A 23162-nucleotide genomic window follows, 5' to 3' on the forward strand; every position below is an offset into this window, starting at 1 on the left:
TGCAGTAGCTCGGATCAGGGCCATCTAGCAGGTCTCCTATGTGGAGGCAGTGAAAATAGCTGGAGTGAGTAGAGAGGAGATGGTAGTGGATGTCCCACAGTCTGCAGTGAATGCCATGCAGGAGAAGGAGTTTATAGCGCAAGTGATGAACTGCACTAATCAAACCAATAAAGCATCATTGTGAAGGCAGCAAATAGATTTCTGGATCTCCAGGACTTTGCAGCTGATATGTTACAGGGACTCAATAAAGAGGTTCCCCCCTCCCAGATTCCAGAGCCTGTGTAGGGATCTGAATAGTACACTTTTAGTTTTTGTTAAAGGTTTGTTCCTCTACATTTGTTTTAGTTATTGTGTGTATTTTTTACTACTCCGTACAGTAGGTGGCAGCAATACAGTTTATGAGTGGAGTCTGTCAATAAACCACAGCGAAGAAGAAGAACCGGCAAAATCTACGTATCAACACATCCGCCAGGTGGACAGCTGACTGCAAGTCTGTTATTAAGTCATTTGAGACATTTACAGCTAAATATGATTAAAGCTATTTTAATATTTAACAACCATGGGAAACCACGACTCATCAGATTTTATGAATATTTTGTAAGTAACCAAATCTATGAACTGCTACAGTTTGTTAGCTATGTCTGTCTTATTTGCCAGCTTTTAGTGCACTTATGGTATGCTAGCTAGAGGCTAACTAATCAATAATCTATATTGTCATCATCATGAGATGTGATTTATTGACATTTATATACCTAACTAGCTAAGTTGCTTATATATTTGTTGACATAGCTACGAATATCAATGTACCCAACAGATGGCCAACCTACAGGCTGGTTTACTGCTGCCTGACCGCTAGCTGAAGTTAGCTCTTTCATTTAGATTGTAAATGGAGTTCATAGCCAATTTATCAAAGACATATTTCTTCTCAGGCTGAAGATGTGCAGCAGCAGATCATTCGAGAGACTTTCCATCTGGTGTCGAAGAGGGACGACAACGTCTGCAACTTCTTGGAGGGGGGAAGGTAACAGCTATCGGTAGCATTACTAGCTGGTTAAATTAACCAAAATATAAATTCTTGATGAAACAATCAGCGAATTAAAAAAGATGCGTTAATGATTCAATGAACCACCCAGGAGGCAGCTATATAGGTATCTATGGCTTGTATTGGGGTATTGTGCTTCTGTGGTGACTATATGATGTAGACCTACCTATACTGTAGCCTATAGACCAACTGGGCAAGCTCAGTTGGTCATTGTGACTAAAGATTTATCCTGGGTTGTTAAATGAGAAGTATTGTTTGACCGAAGTGTTCAGCTCATATGACCGGCAATCCATCATCAATTCCCTGGCAGATGAGTTAAAGTTGGACCGAATCAGACATGGCAGAATATACTAATAATATAATTTCTCTATTTGCAGTTTGATCGGTGGCTCGGACTACAAGTTGATCTACCGGCACTACGCAACACTGTACTTTGTGTTCTGTGTGGACTCCTCTGAGAGTGAGCTCGGTATTCTGGATCTAATACAGGTGGGTTGGCAACTGTTGCTATGTTACCGTCTGTAACTCTGTAGAACAGTAGGGTTGTGTGGTGTGTTACCATCTATAACTCTGTAGAACAGTAGGGTTGTGTTACCATCTATAACTCTGTAGAACAGCAGGGTTGTGTTACCATCTATAACGCTGTAGAACAGTAGGGTTGTGTTACCATCTATAACTCTGTAGAACAGTAGGGTTGTGTTACCATCTATAACTCTGTAGAACAGTAGGGTTGTGTTACCATCTATACAGACAGTCAGCTGTACTGTCCACTCACCTCTCCTTTCCCAGAGAGTCAGCCCTATAGGACTCGCAATCACAGCCGGTAGTGATACAGCCTGGAATTGAACCAGGGTCTGTAGTGACGCCTCTAGCACTGAGATGCAGTGCTTTCAAACACTTGAATGTTTTTATGGTGGTGGTAGTTGGGGTGGGTTCAAGTTGATGACCTGTATCCACTTTCAATGCAAACATATCATTAAATAGACAGAAGACAACGCTTTCAAACCTGTATTGTTTTTGATTGTGTGGTGGTGGAGTTGCTGTTCAAGGTTATGACAAGTCGGGATATGCTTTAGATACGCTTCTTGTCTTGATCTTCAGTGACCACTAATGACCCTTGAACTCACGATACATGACATTGTAAAGCCTACTGATGGGTGTGTATTGAGCAAATATACACTGAGTGTACAAAACATTAAGAACACCTTCCTAATATTGAGGAGCACCTCCCCCTTTTGCCCTCAGAACAGCCTCAACTCCTCCAGGCATGGACTACAAGGTGTTGAAAGCGTTCCACAGGGATGCTGGCCCATGTCGACTCCAATGCTTCCCACAGTTGCGTCAAATTGGCTGGATGCCCATGGGGTGGTGGACCAATCTTGATACACACGGGAAACTGTTGAGCGTAAAAACCCAACCCAGCTGCTGGGCAAACTTTGTTTATTATCTATGCAAAGTAACTTTAACTCTACCGACATGTAGGTATTACCTCGACGAACTGGCACATTGACTCTGTACCAGTACCCCCTGTATATAGCCTCCACATTGACTCTGTACCGGTACCCCCTGTATATATTGTCCACATTGACTCTGTACCGTAATACCCTGTATATAGCCTCCACATTGACTCTGTACCGTAACACCCTGTATATATTCTCCACATTGACTCTGTACTGGTACCCCCTGTATATAGCCTCCACATTGACTCTGTACCAGTACCCCCTGTATATAGCCTCCACATTGACTCTGTACCATAACACCCTGTATATAGTCTCCACATTGACTCTGTACTGGTACCCCCTGTATATAGCCTCCACATTGACTCTGTACCATAACACCCTGTATATAGTCTCCACATTGACTCTGTACTGGTACCCCCTGTATATAGCCTCCACATTGACTCTGTACCAGTACCCCCTGTATATAGCCTCCACATTGACTCTGTACCATAACACCCTGTATATAGTCTCCACATTGACTCTGTACCGTAACACCCTGTATATAGCCAAGTTGTAGAAACATCATCAAGCATGATCAATGGAAACAGGATGCACCTGAGCTCGAGTTAGTCTCATAGCAGAGATTCTGAATACTTGTAAATGTAAATCTGATATTTCAGTTTTTTTATTTCTAATATCCTGTTTTGTCTTTGTCGTTATGGTGTGTAGTTTGTAGATTTAATCCATTTTACAATAAGGCTGTAATGTAACAACATGGGTAACAAGAGAAGAGGTCTTAACGAATGCACTGTAGGTTGTGTATTACATCAAAGATCATTCTTACATACATTACCATTACCAGACACACCTACTCATTCCAGGGTTCTAGAACACCTACTCATTCCAGGGTTCTAGAACACCTACTCATTCCAGGGTTCTAGAACACCTACTCATTCCAGGGTTTTTCTTTATTTTTTAAAACTATTTTCTACATTGTAAAATAATAGTGAAGACATCAAAACTATGACCTGGCCTCCACAATCACCCGACCTCAACCCAATTGAGATGGTTTGGGATGTGTTGGACCGCAGAGTGAAGGGAAAGCAGCCAAAAAGTGCTCAGCATATGTGGGAACTCCTTCAAGACTGTTGGAAAAGCATTCCAGGTGAAGCTGGTTGAGAGAATGTCAAGATAATGCAAAGCTGTCAAGACAAAGGGTGGCTACTTTGAAGAATTTAAAATATATTTTGATTTGTTCAACACTTTAAAAAAAATGTTTTGGTTACTACCTGATTCCATATGTGTTATTGCATAGTTTTGATGACTTCACTATTATTCTACAATGTAGTAAATACTGAAAATAAAGAAAAACCCTGGAATGAGTAGGTGTCCAAACCTTTGACTGGGACTGTATACTTAACATAAGATGGATGACTTGACAATATCTCCTCTGTAGGTGTTCGTGGAAACTCTGGACAAATGCTTTGAGAACGTCTGTGAACTGGACCTCATTTTCCACATGGATAAGGTGAGTTCAAGTCCATGGAAATCATTTACAAGGTCAGCTTTGCCAAGTTTTGGCTTGTGACACTCTTTGATGCATTAGAGTAATAAATACACTTCTGTGTATAACATGGCAGCTGGTTTATAGACACAATATGCATTCAATATGAGGAAAGCCTTCAGGAGGGATTGACTAGCAGGGGAAGCCTTGCTGAGGCAGCCTAGATGAAACCCTGCTGTATGGAGCTAGGTAGTAGCAGGGGAAGCCTTGCTGAGGCAGCCTAGATGAAACCCTGCTGTGTGGAGCCAGGCAGTAGCAGGGGAAGCCTTGCTGAGGCAGCCTAGATGAAACCCTGCTAAGGCAGCCTAGATGAAACCCTGCTGTATGGAGCTAGGTAGTAGCAGGGGAAGCCTTGCTGAGGCAGCCTAGATGAAACCCTGCTGTGTGGAGCTAGGTAGTAGCAGGGAAGCCTTGCTGAGGCAGCCTAGATGAAACCCTGCTGTATGGAGCTAGGTAGTAGCAGGGAAGCCTTGCTGAGGCAGCCTAGATGAACCCCTGCTGAGGCAGCCTAGATGAAACCCTGCTAAGGCAGCCTAGATGAAACCCTGCTGTGTGGAGCTAGGTAGTAGCAGGGAAGCCTTGCTGAGGCAGCCTAGATGAAACCCTGCTGTATGGAGCTAGGTAGTAGCAGGGAAGCCTTGCTGAGGCAGCCTAGATGAACCCCTGCTGAGGCAGCCTAGATGAAACCCTGCTAAGGCAGCCTAGATGAAACCCTGCTAAGGCAGCCTAGATGAAACCCTGCTAAGCCAGCCTAGATGAACCCCTGCTGAGGCAGCCTAGATGAAACCCTGCTGAGGCAGCCTAGATGAAACCCTGCTGAGGCAGCCTAGATGAAACCCTGCTAAGGCAGCCTAGATGAAACCCTGCTAAGGCAGCCTAGATGAAACCCTGCTAAGACAGCCTAGATGAAACCCTGCTGAGGCAGCCTAGATGAAACCCTGCTAAGGCAGCCTAGATGAAACCCTGCTAAGGCAGCCTAGATGAAACCCTGCTAAGGCAGCCTAGATGAAACCCTGCTAAGGCAGCCTAGATGAAACCCTGCTAAGGCAGCCTAGATGAAACCCTGCTAAGGCAGCCTAGATGAAACCCTGCTAAGGCAGCCTAGATGAAACCCTGCTAAGGCAGCCTAGATGAAACCCTGCTGTGTGGAGCCAGGCAGTAGCAGGGGAAGCCTTGCTGAGGCAGCCTAGATGAAACCCTGCTGTGTGGAGCTAGATAGTAGCAGGGGAAGCCTTGCTGAGGCAGCCTAGATGAAACCCTGCTGTGTGGATTCAGGTAGTAGCAGGGGAAGCCTTGCTGAGGCAGCCTAGATGAAACAGGTAGTACAGACCTAGGTCTGTTGGAGGTCTGAGGGGCTGACCTAGGTCTGTTGGAGGTCTGAGGGGCTGACCTAGGTCTGTTGGAGGTCTGAGGGGCTGACCTAGGTCTGTTGGAGGTCTGAGGGGCTGACCTAGGTCTGTTGGAGGTCTGAGGTCTGATGGGCTGACCTAGGTCGGTTGGAGGTCTCAGAGGGGCTGACCTAGGTCTGTTGGAGATCTCAGAGGGGCTGACCTAGGTCTGTTGGAGGTCTGTTGGAGGTCTCAGAGTGGCTGACTTAGGTCTGTTGGAGGTCTGAGGGACTGACCTAGGTCTGTTGGAGGTCTGAAGGGCTGACCTAGGTCTGTTGGAGGTCTCAGAGGGGCTGACCTAGGTCTGTTGGAGGTCTGAGGTCTGATGGGCTGACCTAGGTCGGTTGGAGGTCTCAGAGGGGCTGACCTAGGTCTGTTGGAGATCTCAGAGGGGCTGACCTAGGTCTGTTGGAGGTCTGTTGGAGGTCTCAGAGTGGCTGACTTAGGTCTGTTGGAGGTCTGAGGGACTGACCTAGGTCTGTTGGAGGTCTGAAGGGCTGACCTAGGTCTGTTGGAGGTCTGTTGGAGGTCTCAGAGGGGCTGACCTAGGTCTGTTGGAGGTCTGATGGGCTGACCTAGGTATGTTGGAGGTCTGAGGGGCTGACCTAGGTCTGTTGGAGGTCTGAGGGGCTGACCTAGGTCTGTTGGAGGTCTGAGGGGCTGACCTAGGTCTGTTGGAGGTATGAGGTCTGATGGGCTGACCTAGGTCGGTTGGAGGTCTCAGAGGGGCTGACCTAGGTCTGTTGGAGGTCAGAGGGGCTGAACTAGGTCTGTTGGAGGTCAGAGGGGCTGACCTAGGTCTGTTGGAGGTATCTGATGGGCTGACCTAGGTCTGTTGGAGGTCTGAGGGGCTGACCTAGGTCTGTTGGAGGTCTGATGGGCTGACCTAGGTCTGTTGGAGGTATCAGAGGGCCTGACCTTGATCTGTTGGAGGTCTCTGATGGGCTGACCTAGGTCTGTTGGAGGTATCTGAGGGGCTGACCTAGGTCTGTTGGAGATCTCAGAGGGGCTGACCTAGGTCTGTTGGAGGTCTGTTGGAGGTCTCAGAGTGGCTGACTTAGGTCTGTTGGAGGTCTGAGGGACTGACCTAGGTCTGTTGGAGGTCTGAAGGGCTGACCTAGGTCTGTTGGAGGTCTGTTGGAGGTCTCAGAGGGGCTGACCTAGGTCTGTTGGAGGTCTGATGGGCTGACCTAGGTATGTTGGAGGTCTGAGGGGCTGACCTAGGTCTGTTGGAGGTCTGAGGGGCTGACCTAGGTCTGTTGGAGGTCTGAGGGGCTGACCTAGGTCTGTTGGAGGTATGAGGTCTGATGGGCTGACCTAGGTCGGTTGGAGGTCTCAGAGGGGCTGACCTAGGTCTGTTGGAGGTCAGAGGGGCTGAACTAGGTCTGTTGGAGGTCAGAGGGGCTGACCTAGGTCTGTTGGAGGTATCTGATGGGCTGACCTAGGTCTGTTGGAGGTCTGAGGGGCTGACCTAGGTCTGTTGGAGGTCTGATGGGCTGACCTAGGTCTGTTGGAGGTATCAGAGGGCCTGACCTTGATCTGTTGGAGGTCTCTGATGGGCTGACCTAGGTCTGTTGGAGGTATCTGAGGGGCTGACCTAGGTCTGTTGGAGGTCTGAGGTTTGATGGGCTGACCTAGGTATGTTGGAGGTCTGAGGGGCTGACCTAGGTCTGTTGGAGGTCTGAGGGGCTGACCTAGGTCTGTTGGAGGTCTGAGGGGCTGACCTAGGTCTGTTGGAGATCTCAGAGGGGCTGACCTAGGTCTGTTGGAGGTCTGTTGGAGGTCTCAGAGTGGCTGACCTAGGGCTGTTGGAGGTCTGAGGGGCTGACCTAGGTCTGTTGGAGATCAGAGGGGCTGACCTAGGTCTGTTGGAGGTGTCAGTGCGGCGGACCTCGGTCTGTTGGAGGTCTGAGGGGCTGACCTAGGTCTGTTGGAGGTCTGAGGGGCTGACCTAGGTCTGTTGGAGGTCTGAGGGGCTGACCTAGGTCTGTTGGAGGTCTGAGGGGCTGACCTAGGTCTGTTGGAGGTCTGAGGGGCTGACCTAGGTCTGTTGTAGGTATCTGAGGGGCTGACCTAGGTCTGTTGTAGGTATCTGGGGGCCTGACCTTGGTCTGTTGGAGGTCTCTGAGGGGCTGACCTAGGTCTGTTGGAGGTCTAGGGTCTGATGGGCTGACCTAGGTCTGTTGGAGGTCTGTTGGAGGTCTGAGGGGCTGACCTAGGTCTGTTGGAGGTATCAGAGGGGCTCACCTAGGTCTGTTGGAGGTCTGTTGGAGGTCTCAGAGGGGCTGACCTAGGTCTGTTGGAGGTCTGAGGGGCTGACCTAGGTCTGTTGGAGGTATCTGATGGGCTTACCTGGGTTTGTTGGAGGTCTGAGGGGCTGACTTAGGTCTGTTGGAGGTCTGAGGGCCTGACCTAGGTCTGTTGGATGTCTGAGAGGCTGACCTAGGTCTGTTGGAGGTCTGAGGGGCTGACCTAGGTCTGTTGGAGGGCCGAGGTCTGACCTAGGTCTGTTGGAGGTCAGATGGCTGACCTAGGTCTGTTGGAGGTCAGATGGCTGACCTAGGTCTGTTGGAGGTATCAGAGGGCCTGACCTTGGTCTGTTGGAGGTATCAGAGGGGCTGACCTAGGTCTGTTGGAGGTATCAGATGGGCAGAGCATACCAGCATGGTCAAAGCCATCTTGGTTTCATTTAGGCCTAGTAACCGAAAATGTTAGTCATATTATATTGCATTGTTGGTCTTGTTTGTGCGTTTCTGAGTGATTTTCGATCAATTCCCGGGTTCACTTAATGTTTTCGTGTGTATCTGAGCAGGCAGAAATGCAGCCTGTGTGACACATTTTTTATCATGCAAAGTTTACCTGCAACATGTACTGATACAGAGGAATATGTAGACCCACGATTGTTCTGCTATGGGGAGCAAAGTTCTATATTAGTTTCTACAGAGAGTGTGGTGGTTGAACCATTCCCTATAACCAATTAGTAGGAACTGTCAATGGGTAGGGGCTCTGGGTCTATCTGTGATTGACTGGAGGAACTGTCAATGGGTAGGGGCTTTGGGTCTATCTGTGATTGACTGGAGGAACTGTCAATGGGTAGGGGCTTTGGGTCTATCTGTGATTGACTGGAGGAACTGTCAATGGGTAGGGCCTCTGGGTCTATCTGTGATTGACTGGAGGAACTGTCAATGGGTAGGGCCTCTGGGTCTATCTGTGATTGACTGGAGGGGCTCTAGGTCTATCTGTGATTGACTGGAGGGGCTCAGGATCTATCTGGGATTGACTGGAGGAACTGTCGATTGGTAGGGGCTCTGGGTCTATCTGTGATTGACTGGAGGGGCTCTAGGTCTATCTGTGATTGACTGGAGCGGCTCAGGATCTATCTGGGATTGACTGGAGGAACTGTCGATTGGTAGGGGCTCTGGGTCTATTTGTGATTGACTGGAGGGGCTCTAGGTCTATCTGTGATTGACTGGAGGGGCTCAGGATCTATCTGGGATTGACTGGAGGAACTGTCAATGGGTAGGGCCTCTGGGTCTATCTGTGATTGACTGGAGGGGCTCTAGGTCTATCTGTGATTGACTGGAGGGGCTCAGGATCTATCTGGGATTGACTGGAGGAACTGTCGATTGGTAGGGGCTTTGGGTCTATCTGGGATTTGACTGGAGGACTATTTAAAACCCATTTGTACTGTGTGTTGGGGCAAAGGTCACCAACCATCTATTCTCTGGTACATTTTCACCCCAACCATCACATACCACAACCAGAGTTGAGCTCAATTCCAGTTAATTCCGAGAGTACACCCGATTAAAAAGCATTGAAGAGAATTGGAATTTCAGTGTACTTCCTAAATTGACTGGAATTGAAATGGAATTGACCACAACACATTCCGCCAAGCGGAGTTGAGAGGCTAGGCGGAGTTGAGAGGCTAGGCTAGGCGGAGTTGAGAAGCTAGGCTAGGCGGAGTTGAGAGGCTAGGCTAGGCGGAGTTGAGAGGCTAGGCTAGGCGGAGTTGAGAGGCTAGGCTAGGCGGAGTTGAGAGGCTAGGCTAGGCGGAGTTGAGAGGCTAGGCGGAGTTGAGAAGCTAGGCTAGGCGGAGTTGAGAAGCTAGGCTAGGCGGAGTTGAGAAGCTAGGCTAGGCGGAGTTGAGAAGCTAGGCTAGGCGGAGTTGAGAAGCTAGGCTAGGCGGAGTTGAGAAGCTAGGCTAGGCGGAGTTGAGAAGCTAGGTGCAGTTCTAACTCTTCCACCTTTCATGTCACAGAATGAGATTCTAGTTGTGTCCAGTGATGGCAGTGGTGGAGAAAGCTGCTGATGGAATTAAAACCAGTAGTTTTTAGTACTTTCTACTATCTGACTGCTCCGCTGCTACTCTAGACTTATCGGAGTATGTTTAGCTAACACCCTCTAACTTCTACCATCTGTTTTCCTCTCACAGGAACACCTTCCAGTATGTTTAGCTAACACCCAGCATCTGTTTTCCTCTCACAGGAACACCTTCCAAAGCTTGAGCAACATGTAAAACAATAACATGCCAGGATTTAAACCTTCATTATAACCTTGTTTACCAAATGTAAGTAACTGACTAGAATTTATTATGATAACCACCTGTCATTGCAGTCTGATGTGTTTATTCACTTTCAACAGCAGAAAACTAACAGGTTGTTCTGATCAATAGACAGGATATAGACCAGGATGGTCCACCGTGTTAACAGGCTGTTCTGATCAGTAGACAGGATATAGACCAGGATGGTCCACCGTGTTAACAGGCTGTTCTGATCAATAGACAGGGTATAGACCAGGATGGTCCACCGTGTTAACAGGCTGTTCTGATCAGTAGACAGGATATAGACCAGGATGGTCCACCGTGTTAACAGGCTGTTCTGATCAGTAGACAGGATATAGACCAGGATGGTCCACCGCGGAACTACCCACAACTGAAATATAGTGAAACACAGCTTAGCCTTTTGTTAATCACCCTGTCATCTCAGATTTATAAATTATGCTTTACAGCCAAATCAAGACAAGCGTTTGTGTAAGTTTATCGATAGCCTAGCATAGCATTATGTCCAGCTAGCAGCAGGAAGCTTGGTCACGAAAATCAGAAAATCAATCAAATTAACCGTTTACCTTTGATGATCTTCGGATGTTTTCACTGACGAGACTCCCAGTTAGACAGCAAATGTTCCTTTTGTTCCATAAAGATTATTTTATACCCAAAATACCTCCGTTTGTTTGTCACGTTATGTTCAGAAATCCATCGGAAATAGCGGTCACGACAACGCCCCAAAAAAATCCAAATTATATCCATAATATCGACAGAAACATGGCAAACGTTTTTTTACAATCAATCCTCAAGGTGTTTTTCAAATATCTATTCGATAATATATCAACCGGGACAATTGACTTTTCAGTAGGAGTGAGAGGAAAAATGACTACCTCCGTATTTTACGCAAGAATCACTCTGAGAGCCCTCAGCTGGCCACTCACGCAATGTAGTCGTTTACGCTCATTCTTCAACATAAAGGCGTGAAACTATGTCTAAATGCTGTAGACACCTTAGGGAATACGTAGAAAAAGGAATCTGGTTGATATCCCTTTCAATGGCCAATAGGGGTGCATAGGAACACAACGGTTTCAAAATAAGAGGCACTTCCTGATTGGATTTTCCTCAGGATTTCGCCTGCAATATCAGTTCTGTTATACTCACTGACAATATTTTGACATGGCTCAGCTCAAGTGATAGATGATCAGTCTGTCCTATGGCTCAGCTCAGGTGGTAGATGATCAGTCTGTCCTATGGCTCAGCTCAGATGGTAGATGCTCAGTCAGCCATATGGCTCAGCTCAAGTGATAGATGATCAGTCTGTCCTATGGCTCAGCTCAGATGGTAGATGTCAGTCTGTCCTATGGCTCAGCTCAGATGGTAGATGTTCAGTCTGCCCTATGGCTCAGCTCAGGTGGTAGATGCTCAGTCTGCCCTATGGATTAGCTCAGGTGGTAGATGATCAGTCTGCCCTCTGGCTCAGCTCAGGTGGTAGATTATCAGTCTGCCCTCTGGCTCAGCTCAGGTGGTAGATGATCAGTCTGCCCTCTGGCTCAGCTCAGGTGGTATATGCTCAGTCTGCCCTCTGGCTCAGTTCAGCTCAGTCTGCCCTATGGCTCAGCTCAGGTAGTAGATGATCAGTCTGTCCTATGGCTCAGCTCAGATGGTAGATGCTCAGTCAGCCATATGGCTCAGCTCAAGTGATAGATGATCAGTCTGTCCTATGGCTCAGCTCAGATGGTAGATGTCAGTCTGTCCTATGGCTCAGCTCAGATGGTAGATGTTCAGTCTGCCCTATGGCTCAGCTCAGGTGGTAGATGCTCAGTCTGCCCTATGGATTAGCTCAGGTGGTAGATGATCAGTCTGCCCTCTGGCTCAGCTCAGGTGGTAGATTATCAGTCTGCCCTCTGGCTCAGCTCAGGTGGTAGATGATCAGTCTGCCCTCTGGCTCAGCTCAGGTGGTATATGCTCAGTCTGCCCTCTGGCTCAGTTCAGCTCAGTCTGCCCTATGGCTCAGCTCAGGTAGTAGATGATCAGTCTGCCCTCTGGCTCAGCTCAGTCTGCCCTCCGGCTCAGCTCAGGTGGAAGATGATCAGTCTGCCCTCCGACTCAGCTCAGGTGGTAGATGCTCAGTCTACCCTATGGCTCCGCTCAGGTGGTAGATGCTCAGTCTGCCCTCTGGCTCAGCTCAGGTGGTAGATGCTCAGTCTGCCCTCTGGCTCAGCTCAGTCTGCCCTCTGGCTCAGCTCAGGTAGTAGATGGTCAGTCTGCCCTCTGGCTCAGCTCAGGTGATCTAACTAACCCTAACCCTGCCCTAGATGTTTTTGCGCAATATTCCAAATGCCTGTATCGCAGAATCGAGTCTTGTTATTTTTCAATTTTATGAGCGTTTATTTCCGCTTGTTCTCATGTTGTCTTTTAGGTCTCCTTCCCTCCTCTGTGCACCTCCCCGTTTACACCAGAGATCTGTGTGTAATGGAGAGATGCACGTCTCTGCCCTAACAAAGGGAGTTGTTGTCCCAAAGGCAGGAAGGCAGGTGACAAGCGTAGGTCCAAAAAAACCCATAGAAACGTATTGGCCTTGTTTTGGACACATTTGGACACGTTATTTGTCACATGCGCCGAATACAACAGGTGTAGACCTCACAGTGAAATGCTGACTTACAAGCCCCTAACCAACAAAAAAAAGTAAGAGATAAGAATAACAAATAATTAAAGAAAAGCAGTAAATAACAATAACAAGCTAAAATACAGGGTATTACGGTACAGAGTCAATGTGGAGGCTATATACAGGGTATTACGGTACAGAGTCAATGTGGAGGCTATATACAGGGGGGTACTGGTACAGAGTCAATGTGGAGGCTATATACAGGGTATTACGGTACAGAGTCAATGTGGAGGCTATATACAGGGTATTACGGTACAGAGTCAATGTGGAGGCTATATACAGGGGGGTACTGGTACAGAGTCAATGTGGAGGCTATATACAGGGTATTACGGTACAGAGTCAATGTGGAGGCTATATACAGGGGGTACTGGTACAGAGTCAATGTGGAGGCTATATACAGGGTATTACGGTACAGAGTCAATGTGGAGGCTATATACAGGGGGTACTGGTACAGAGTCAATGTGGAGGCTATATACAGGGGGTACTGGTACAGAGTCAATGTGGAGGCTATATACAGGGGGTACCGGTACAGAGTCAATGTGGAGGCTATATACAGGGGGTACCGGTACAGAGTCAATGTGGAGGCTATATACAGGGGGTACTGGTACAGAGTCAATGTGGAGGCTATATACAGGGGGTACTGGTACAGAGTCAATGTGGAGGCTATATACAGGGGGTACCGGTACAGAGTCAATGTGGAGGCTATATACAGGGGGTACCGGTACAGAGTCAATGTGGAGGCTATATACAGGGGGTACTGGTACAGAGTCAATGTGGAGGCTATATACAGGGGGTACCGGTACAGAGTCAATGTGGAGGCTATATACAGGGGGTACCGGTACAGAGTCAATGTGGAGGCTATATACAGGGGGTACCGGTACAGAGTCAATGTGGAGGCTATATACAGGTGGTACCGGTACAGAGTCAATGTGGAGGCTATATACAGGTGGTACCGGTACAGAGTCAATGTGGAGGCTATATACAGGGGGTATCGGTACAGAGTCAATGTGGAGACTATTTTCAGGGTGTTACGGTACAGAGTCAATGTGGAGGCTATATACAGGGTGTTACGGTACAGAGTCAATATGGAGGCTATATACAGGGGGTACCGGTACAGAGTCAATGTGGAAGCTATATACAGGGGGTACCGGTACAGAGTCAATGTGGAGGCTATATACAGGGGTACCGGTACAGAGTCAGTGTGGAGGCTATATACAGGGGGTATCGGTACAGAGTCAATGTGGAGACTATTTTCAGGGTGTTACGATACAGAGTCAATGTGGAGGCTATATACAGGGGGTACCGGTACAGAGTCAATGTGGAGGCTATATACAGGGGGTACCGGTACAGAGTCAATGTGGAGGCTATATACAGGAGGTACCGGTACAGAGTCAATGTGGAGGCTATATACAGGGGGTACCGGTACAGAGTCAATATGGAGGCTATATACAGGGTGTTACGGTACAGAGTCAATATGGAGGCTATATACAGGGGGTACCGGTACAGAGTCAATGTGGAGGCTATATACAGGGTGTTACGGTACAGAGTCAATATGGAGGCTATATACAGGGGGTACCGGTACAGAGTCAATGTGGAGGCTATATACAGGTGGTACCAGTACAGAGTCAATGTGGAGGCTATATACAGGAGGTACCGGTACAGAGTCAATGCGGAGGCTATATACAGGGGGTACCGGTACAGAGTCAATGTGGAGGCTATATACAGGGGGTACCGGTACAGAGTCAATGTGGAGGCTATATACAGGGGGTACCGGTACAGAGTCCGTGTGGAGGCTATATACAGGGGGTACCGATACAGAGTCAATGTGGAGGCTATATACAGGTGGTACCGGTACAGAGTCAATGTGGAGGCTATATACAGGGGGTACCGATACAGAGTCAATGTGGAGGCTATATACAGGGGGTACCGGTACAGAGTCCGTGTGGAGGCTATATACAGGGGGTACCGATACAGAGTCCGTGTGGAGGCTATATACAGGTGGTACTGGTACAGAGTCAATGGGGAGGCTATATACAGGTGGTACTGGTACAGAGTCAATGTGGAGGCTATATACAGGGTGTTACTGTACAGAGTCAATGTGGAGGCTATATACAGGGTATTACGGTACAGAGTCAATGTGGAGGCTATATACAGGGTGTTACGGTACAGAGTCAATATGGAGGCTATATACAGGGGGTACCGGTACAGAGTCAATGTGGAGGCTATATACAGGGGGTACCGGTACAGAGTCAATGTGGAGGCTATATACAGGGGGTACCGGTACAGAGTCAATGTGGAGGCTATATACAGGGGGTACCGGTACAGAGTCAATGTGGAGGCTATATACAGGTGGTACCGGTACAGAGTCAATGTGGAGGCTATATACAGGGGGCACCGGTACAGAGTCAATGTGGAGGCTATATACAGGGGGTACCAGTACAGAGTCAATGTGGAGGCTATATACAGGGGGTACTGGTACAGAGTCAATATGGAGGCTATATACAGGGGGTACCGGTACAGAGTCAATGTGGAGGCTATATACAGGGGGTACCGGTACAGAGTCAATGTGGAGGCTATATACAGGGGGTACCGGTACAGAGTCAATGTGGAGGCTATATACAGGGGGTACCGGTACAGAGTCAATGTGGAGGCTATATACAGGGGGTACCGGTACAGAGTCAATGTGGAGGCTATATACAGGTGGTACTGGTACAGAGTCAATGTGGAGGCTATATACAGGGGGTTACGGTACAGAGTCAATATGGAGGCTATACACAGGGGGTACCGGTACAGAGTCAATGTGGAGGCTATATACAGGGGTACCGGTACAGAGTCAGTGTGGAGGCTATATACAGGGGGTATCGGTACAGAGTCAATGTGGAGACTATTTTCAGGGTGTTACGGTACAGAGTCAATGTGGAGGCTAAATACAGGGTGTTACGGTACAGAGTCAATATGGAGGCTATATACAGGGGGTACCGGTACAGAGTCAATGTGGAAGCTATATACAGGGGGTACCGGTACAGAGTCAATGTGGAGGCTATATACAGGGGTACCGGTACAGAGTCAATGTGGAGGCTATATACAGGGGGTACCGGTACAGAGTCAATGTGGAGGCAATATACAGGGGGTACCGGTACAGAGTCAATGTGGAGGCTATATACAGGGGGTACCGGTACAGAGTCAATGTGGAGGCTATATACAGGGGGTATCGGTACAGAGTCAATGTGGAGGCTATATACAGGGGGTACCGGTACAGAGTCAATGTGGAAGCTATATACAGGGGGTACCGGTACAGAGTCAATGTGGAGGCTATATACAGGGGGTACCGGTACAGAGTCAATGTGGAGGCTATATACAGGGGGTACTGGTACAGAGTCAATGTGGAGGCTATATACAGGGGGTACTGGTACAGAGTCAATGTGGAGGCTATATACAGGTGGTACTGGTACAAAGTCAATGTGGAGGCTATATACAGGGTATTACGGTACAAAGTCAATATGGAGGCTATATACAGGGTGTTACGGTACAAAGTCAATGTGGAGGCTATATACAGGGTGTTACGGTACAAAGTCAATGTGGAGGCTATATACAGGGGGTACCGGTACAGAGTCAATGTGGAGGCTATATACAGGGGGTACCGGTACAGAGTCAATGTGGAGGCTATATACAGGGGGTACCGGTACAGAGTCCGTGTGGAGGCTATATACAGGGGGTACCGATACAGAGTCAATGTGGAGGCTATATACAGGTGGTACCGGTACAGAGTCAATGTGGAGGCTATATACAGGGGGTACCGATACAGAGTCAATGTGGAGGCTATATACAGGGGGTACCGGTACAGAGTCCGTGTGGAGGCTATATACAGGGGGTACCGATACAGAGTCCGTGTGGAGGCTATATACAGGTGGTACTGGTACAGAGTCAATGGGGAGGCTATATACAGGGGGTACCGGTACAGAGTCAATGTGGAGGCTATATACAGGTGGTACCGGTACAGAGTCAATGTGGAGGCTATATACAGGGGGCACCGGTACAGAGTCAATGTGGAGGCTATATACAGGGTGTTACTGTACAGAGTCAATGTGGAGGCTATATACAGGGTATTACGGTACAGAGTCAATGTGGAGGCTATATACAGGGTGTTACGGTACAGAGTCAATATGGAGGCTATATACAGGGGGTACCGGTACAGAGTCAATGTGGAGGCTATATACAGGGGGTACCGGTACAGAGTCAATGTGGAGGCTATATACAGGGGGTACCGGTACAGAGTCAATGTGGAGGCTATATACAGGGGGTACCGGTACAGAGTCAATGTGGAGGCTATATACAGGTGGTACCGGTACAGAGTCAATGTGGAGGCTATATACAGGGGGCACCGGTACAGAGTCAATGTGGAGGCTATATACAGGGGGTACCGGTACAGAGTCAATGTGGAGGCTATATACAGGGGGTACCGGTACAGAGTCAATGTGGAGGCTATATACAGGGGGTACCGGTACAGAGTCAATGTGGAGGCTATATACAGGGGGTACCGGTACAGAGTCAATGTGGAGGCTATATACATGGGGTACCGGTACAGAGTCAATGTGGAGGCTATATACAGGGGGTACCGGTACAGAGTCAATGTGGAGGCTATATACAGGGGGTACCGGTACAGAGTCAATGTGGAGGCTATATACAGGTCCACTACATTACCTTGTTATATACCTATCATTTACAGGTCCACTACATTACCTTGTTATATACCTATCATTTACAGGTCCACTACATTACCTTGTTATATACCTATCATTTACAGGTCCACTACATTACCTTGTTATATACCTATCATTTACAGGTCCACTACATTACCTTGTTATATACCTATCATTTACAGGTCCACTACATTACCTTGTTATATACCTATCATTTACAACCCTGATACATTACCTTGTTATATACCTATCATTTACAGGTCTGCTACATTACCTTGTTATATACCTATCATTTACAGGTCCACTACATTACCTTGTTATATACCTATCATTTACAGGTCCACTACATTACCTTGTTATATACCTATCATTTACAGGTCCACTACATTACCTTGTTATATACCTATCCTTTACAGGTCCACTACATTACCTTGTTATATACCTATCATTTACAGGTCCACTACATTACCTTGTTATATACCTATCCTTTACAGGTCTGCTACATTACCTTGTTATATACCTATCCTTTACAGGTCTGCTACATTACCTTGTTATATACCTATCATTTGCAGGTCCACTACATTACCTTGTTATATACCTATCATTTACAGGTCCACTACATTACCTTGTTATATACCTATCATTTACAGGTCCACTACATTACCTTGTTATATACCTATCATTTACAGGTCTGCTACATTACCTTGTTATATACCTATCCTTTGCAGGTCCACTTCATCCTTCAGGAGGTGGTGATGGGGGGGATGGTGCTGGAGACCAACATGAATGAGATCGTGGGCCAGGTAGAGCTGCAGAACCGCATGGAGAAATCAGAGGTTAGTCAGTTCACTTATTGGTCCTGTAGTTAGTCCTTTGTTAGTCTGGTGACTGGTCCTGTAGTTAGTCCTCTGTTAGTCTGGTGACTGGTCCTGTAGTTAGTCCTCTGTTAGACTGGTGACTGGCCCTGTAGTTAGTCCTCTGTTAGTCTGGTGACTGGTCCTGTAGTTAGTCCTCTGTTAGTCTGGTGACTGGTCCTGTAGTTAGTCCTCTGTTAGTCTGGTGACTGGTCCTGTAGTTAGTCCTCTGTTAGTCTGGTGACTGGCCCTGTTGTTAGTCCTCTCTTAGTCTGGTGACTGGCCCTGTAGTTAGTCCTCTGTTAGTCTGTTCACTGGTCCTGTAGTTAGTCCTCTGTTAGTCTGGTGACTGGTCCTGTTGTTAGTCCTCTGTTAGTCTGTTCACTGGTCCTGTAGTTAGTCCTCTGTTAGTCTGGTGACTGGTCCTGTAGTTAGTCCTCTGTTAGTCTGGTGACTGGTCCTGTAGTTAGTCTGTCCTCTGTTTGTCTGGTGACTGGCCCTGTAGTTAGAGTCCTCTGTTAGTCTGGTGACTGGTCCTGTAGTTAGTCCTCTGTTCGTCTGGTGACTGGTCCTGTTATTAGTCCTCTGTTAGTCTGGTGACTGGCCCTGTAGTTAGTCCTCTGTTAGTCTGGTGACTGGTCCTGTTGTTAGTCCTCTGTTAGTCTGGTGACTGGCCCTGTAGTTAGTCCTCTGTTCGTCTGGTGACTGGTCCTGTTGTTATTCCTCTGTTAGTCTGGTGACTGGTCCTGTAGTTAGTCCTCTGTTCGTCTGGTGACTGGTCCTGTTGTTATTCCTCTGTTAGTCTGGTGACTGGTCCTGTTGTTAGTCCTCTGTTAGTCTGGTGACTGGCCCTGTTGTTAGTCCTCTGTTAGTCTGGTGACTGGCCCTGTTATTAGTCCTCTGTTAGTCTGGTGACTGGCCCTGTAGTTAGTCCTCTGTTAGTCTGGTGACTGGTCCTGTTGTTAGTCCTCTGTTAGTCTGGTGACTGGCCCTGTAGTTAGTCCTCTGTTAGTCTGGTGACTGGTCCTGTAGTTAGAGTCCTCTGTTCGTCTGGTGACTGGCCCTGTAGTTAGTCCTCTGTTAGTCTGGTGACTGGTCCTGTAGTTAGTCCTTTAGGGCTGTTATTCTAGACTCTAGACCTTTAGGGCTGTTATTCTAGACTCTAGACCTTTAGGGCTGTTAGTCTAGACTCTAGACCTTTAGGGCTGTTAGTCTAGACTCTAGACCTTTAGGGCTGTTAGTCTAGACTCTAGACCTTTAGGGCTGTTAGTCTAGACTCTAGACCTTTAGGTTCCTAGTGAATACGACCCTGGTCTCCCAGACAGAGATGAACGTTCCTCGGTTCCTAGTGAATAAGACCCCTGGTCTCCCAGACAGAGATGAACGTTCCTCGGTTCCTAGTGAATACGTCTCGTCTCCCAGACAGAGATGAACGTTCCTCGGTTCCTAGTGAAAACGACCCTTGTCTCCCAGACAGAGATGAACGTTCCTCGGTTCCTAGTGAAAACGACCCTGGTCTCCCAGACAGAGATGAACGTTCCTCGGTTCCTAGTGAATACGTCTCGTCTCCCAGACAGAGATGAACGTTCCTCGGTTCCTAGTGAAAACGACCCTTGTCTCCCAGACAGAGATGAACGTTCCTCGGTTCCTAGTGAATAAGACCCCTGGTCTCCCAGACAGAGATGAACGTTCCTCGGTTCCTAGTGAAAACGACCCTTGTCTCCCAGACAGAGATGAACGTTCCTCGGTTCCTAGTGAATAAGAGCCCTGGTCTCCCAGACAGAGATGAAGCCTACTGTAGATTCAACATGATGTCCATAACCAGACCCCCTAATGTCCTCTCTCTATTACACCTGATGAGTTCCTTTCTGTTCCTAGTGAATAAGACCCCTGGTCTCCCAGACAGAGATGAACGTTCCTCGGTTCCTAGTGAATAAGACCCCTGGTCTCCCAGACCGAGATGAAGCCTACTGTAGATTCAACATGATGTCCATAACCAGACCCCTTAATGTCCTCTCTCTATTACACCTGATAAGTTCCTTTCTGTTCCTAGTGAATACGACCCCTGGTCTCCCACACAGAGATGAACGTTCCTAGGTTCCCAGACAGAGATGAAGCCTACTGTAGATTCAACATGATGTCCATAACCAGACCCTTTAGTCTCCTCTCTCTATTACACCTGATGAGTTCATTTCATTGCTGTGTATTTCATCATCTCCACAGCTGGTGTAGAAAAGCCTCAAAGCAGAGTTGTGTCTGTTTCAGGGGGGCTTCTCTGCAGCGCCGGCGCGGGCTGTCTCCGCCGTCAAGAACATCAACCTCCCAGAAATGCCTCGCAACATCAACATCGGAGACATCAATATCAAAGTGCCCAGCCTCTCTCCCTTCTGACCAGGGAGCGGAGCAGGTGCTAGGCCCAAACGGCACCCTATTCCCCATATAGTACACTACTTTAGACTAGAGCCCTATGGCACCCTATATAGTGCACTACTTTAGACCAGAGCCCTATGGCACCCTATATAGTGCACTACTTTAGACCAGAGCCCTATGTCACCCTATTCCCTATATAGTGCACTACTTTTAACCAGAGCCCTATGGGGGCTTCTGCCCTTCTGGTCTAAAGTAGTGCACTACACTATATATCAGTGCACTATAAGATGTGAGACACACTATATGACCTATATAGTATGTCTTCCTATGGGCCCTGGTCAAAAATAGTGCACTATATAGGGAATAGGGTGTATAGGTAGTGCACTATATATGGAATAGGGTCTATAGGTAGTGCACTATATAGGGAATAGGGTGTATAGGTAGTGCACTATGTATGGAATAGGGTGTATAGGTAGTGCACTATATAGGGTCTATAGGTAGTGCACTATATAGGGTGTATAGGGTGTATAGGTAGTGCACTATATATGGAATAGGGTGTATAGGTAGTGCACTATATATGGTGTATAGGTAGTGCAGAACAGCGAGGGAGGAGGCTGACTGTATGTTGGACAGGTTAATTGTTACTGTGCTGTGTTATTGATGTGTGAATCCTGGGGCTCCTCTCAAAATGATACAACTAAATAATACACCACTGCTTTTCTATTAATGAAATCACAACCAGCTTTTTCCTCTGTCAGGACATTATCCCTCCATCCTTCTGTCAGGACATTATCCCTCCATCCTTCTGTCAGGACATTATCCATCTATCCTTCTGTCAGGACATTATCCCCCCATCCTTCTGTCGGGACATTATCCCTCCTTCCTCTGTCAGGACATTATCCCTCCATCATTCTGTGAGGACATTATCCCTCCATCCTTCTGTCAGGACATTAGCCCTATAACCCTCTGTCAGGACATTATCCCTCCATCCTTCTGTCAGGACATTATCCCTCCATGCTTCTGTCAGGACATTAGCCCTATAACCCTCTGTCAGGACATTATCCCTCCATCCTTCTGTCAGGACATTAGCCCTATAACCCTCTGTCAGGACATTATCCATCCATCCTTCTGTCAGGACATTATCCCCTCATCCTTCTGTCAGGACATTATCCCCTCATCCTTCTGTCTGGACATTATCCCTCCATCCTTCTGTCGGGACATTATCCCTCCATCCTTCTGTCGGGACATTATCCCTCCATCCTTCTGTCGGGACATTATCCCTCCATTCTTCTGTCGGGACATTATCCCCCCATTCTTCTGTCGGGACATTATCCCCCCATCCTTCTGTCGGGACATTATCCATCTATCCTTCTGTCAAGACATTATCCCCCCATCATTCTGTCAGGACATTATCCCCCCATCATTCTGTCAGGACATTATCCCCCCTTCCCTCTGTCGGGACATTATCCCTCCATGCTTCTGTCAGGACATTCACCCTATAACCCTCTGTTAGGACATTCACCCTATAACCCTCTGTTAGGACATTATCCCCCCATCCTTCTGTCGGGACATTATCCCCCCATCCTTCTTTCAGCACATTATCCCTCCATCCTTCTGTCGGGACATTATCCCTCCATCATTCTGTCGGGACATTATCCCTCCATCCTTCTGTCAGGACATTATCCCTCCATCCTTCTGTCAGGACATTAGCCCTATAACCCTCTGTTAGGACATTATCCCCCATCCTTCTGTCGACATTATCCCTCCATGCTTCTGTCGGGATATTATTCCTCCATCCTTCTGTCGGGACATTATCCCTCCAACCTTCTGTCAGGACATTATCCCTCCAACCTTCTGTCAGGACATTACCCCTCCATCCTTCTGTCAGGACATTATCCCTCTAACCCTCTGTCAGGACATTATCCCTCCATCCTTCTGTCAGGACATTATCCCTCCATGCTTCTGTCAGGACATTATCCCCCTGACCTTCTGTCAGGACAGTATCCCTCTAACCTTCTGTCAGGACAGTATCCCTCTAACTTTCGGTCAGGACATTATCCTTCTGACCTTCTGTCAGGACATTATCCCTCTGACCTTCTGTCAGGACATTATCCCTCCAACCTTCTGTCAGGACATTATCCCTCCAACCTTCTGTCAGGACATTACCCCTCCATCCTTCTGTCAGAACATTATCCCTTTAACCTTCTGTCATGACATTATCCATCTGACCTTCTGTCAGGACATTATTCCTCTGACCTTCTGTCAGGACATTATCCATCTAACCTTGTCGGGACATTATCCATCTGACCTTCTGTCGGGACATTATCCATCTGACCTTCTGTCAGGACATTATCCATCTGACCTTCTGTCAGGACATTATCCATCTGACCTTCTGTCAGGACATATTTTCCTTTATTCTGTCTTTGTTGAAAACATTTCCCTGTTAGTCTCCACCTGTTGTTTACCAAGCAGGTGACCAATAGGATGTGATTTGATTTCTCCACGTGGGGGACGTGTAGCACAAGGCACAGCTTATTTACCTTTTCCTGTGTGCGTGGGGAAATTACACAGTTCTCCAGTTTTGTGATTTGCACAAT

At 47.7% G+C, this 23162-nt stretch overlaps 1 protein-coding gene and 2 long non-coding RNA genes across 6 annotated transcripts; 2 read left to right on the forward strand and 1 right to left on the reverse strand.

Moving 5' to 3' along the window:
- Window positions 1–406: 406 nt before the first annotated feature.
- LOC118965014 (AP-3 complex subunit sigma-2) lies at window positions 407–21010 on the forward strand. 3 transcript variants are annotated; one of them, XM_036981723.1, is made up of 6 exons: window positions 416–597; window positions 930–1021; window positions 1420–1531; window positions 3938–4009; window positions 18070–18177; window positions 20461–21010. In XM_036981723.1, exons 1-6 carry the CDS (start codon window positions 529–531, stop codon window positions 20584–20586), a joined length of 579 nt encoding a protein of 192 aa, XP_036837618.1. In that variant the 5' UTR covers window positions 416–528; the 3' UTR covers window positions 20587–21010. The 3 variants fall into 3 exon arrangements, with proteins under 3 accessions (XP_036837620.1, XP_036837619.1, XP_036837618.1); XM_036981725.1 differs by lacking the exon at window positions 18070–18177 and having other exon boundaries at window positions 407–597; XM_036981724.1 differs by lacking the exon at window positions 3938–4009 and having other exon boundaries at window positions 411–597.
- On the forward strand, window positions 5387–7436 carry LOC118965015. 2 transcript variants are annotated; one of them, XR_005052383.1, is made up of 5 exons: window positions 5387–5517; window positions 5557–5753; window positions 5994–6419; window positions 6495–7204; window positions 7340–7436. It is a non-coding gene; the product is annotated as an uncharacterized LOC118965015 (long non-coding RNA). The 2 variants fall into 2 exon arrangements; XR_005052382.1 differs by lacking the exon at window positions 5387–5517 and having other exon boundaries at window positions 5520–5600; window positions 5704–5753.
- On the reverse strand, window positions 7427–7910 carry LOC118965016. Its single transcript, XR_005052384.1, has 3 exons — window positions 7876–7910; window positions 7724–7753; window positions 7427–7474 (listed from the first exon to the last, which is right to left on the reverse strand). It is a non-coding gene; the product is annotated as an uncharacterized LOC118965016 (long non-coding RNA).
- Window positions 21011–23162: the final 2152 nt, after the last annotated feature.

The sequence above is a fragment of the Oncorhynchus mykiss genome, chromosome 6 (genome assembly GCF_013265735.2).
Source record: "Oncorhynchus mykiss isolate Arlee chromosome 6, USDA_OmykA_1.1, whole genome shotgun sequence".
NCBI classification, from domain to species: Eukaryota; Metazoa; Chordata; class Actinopteri; order Salmoniformes; family Salmonidae; genus Oncorhynchus; species Oncorhynchus mykiss.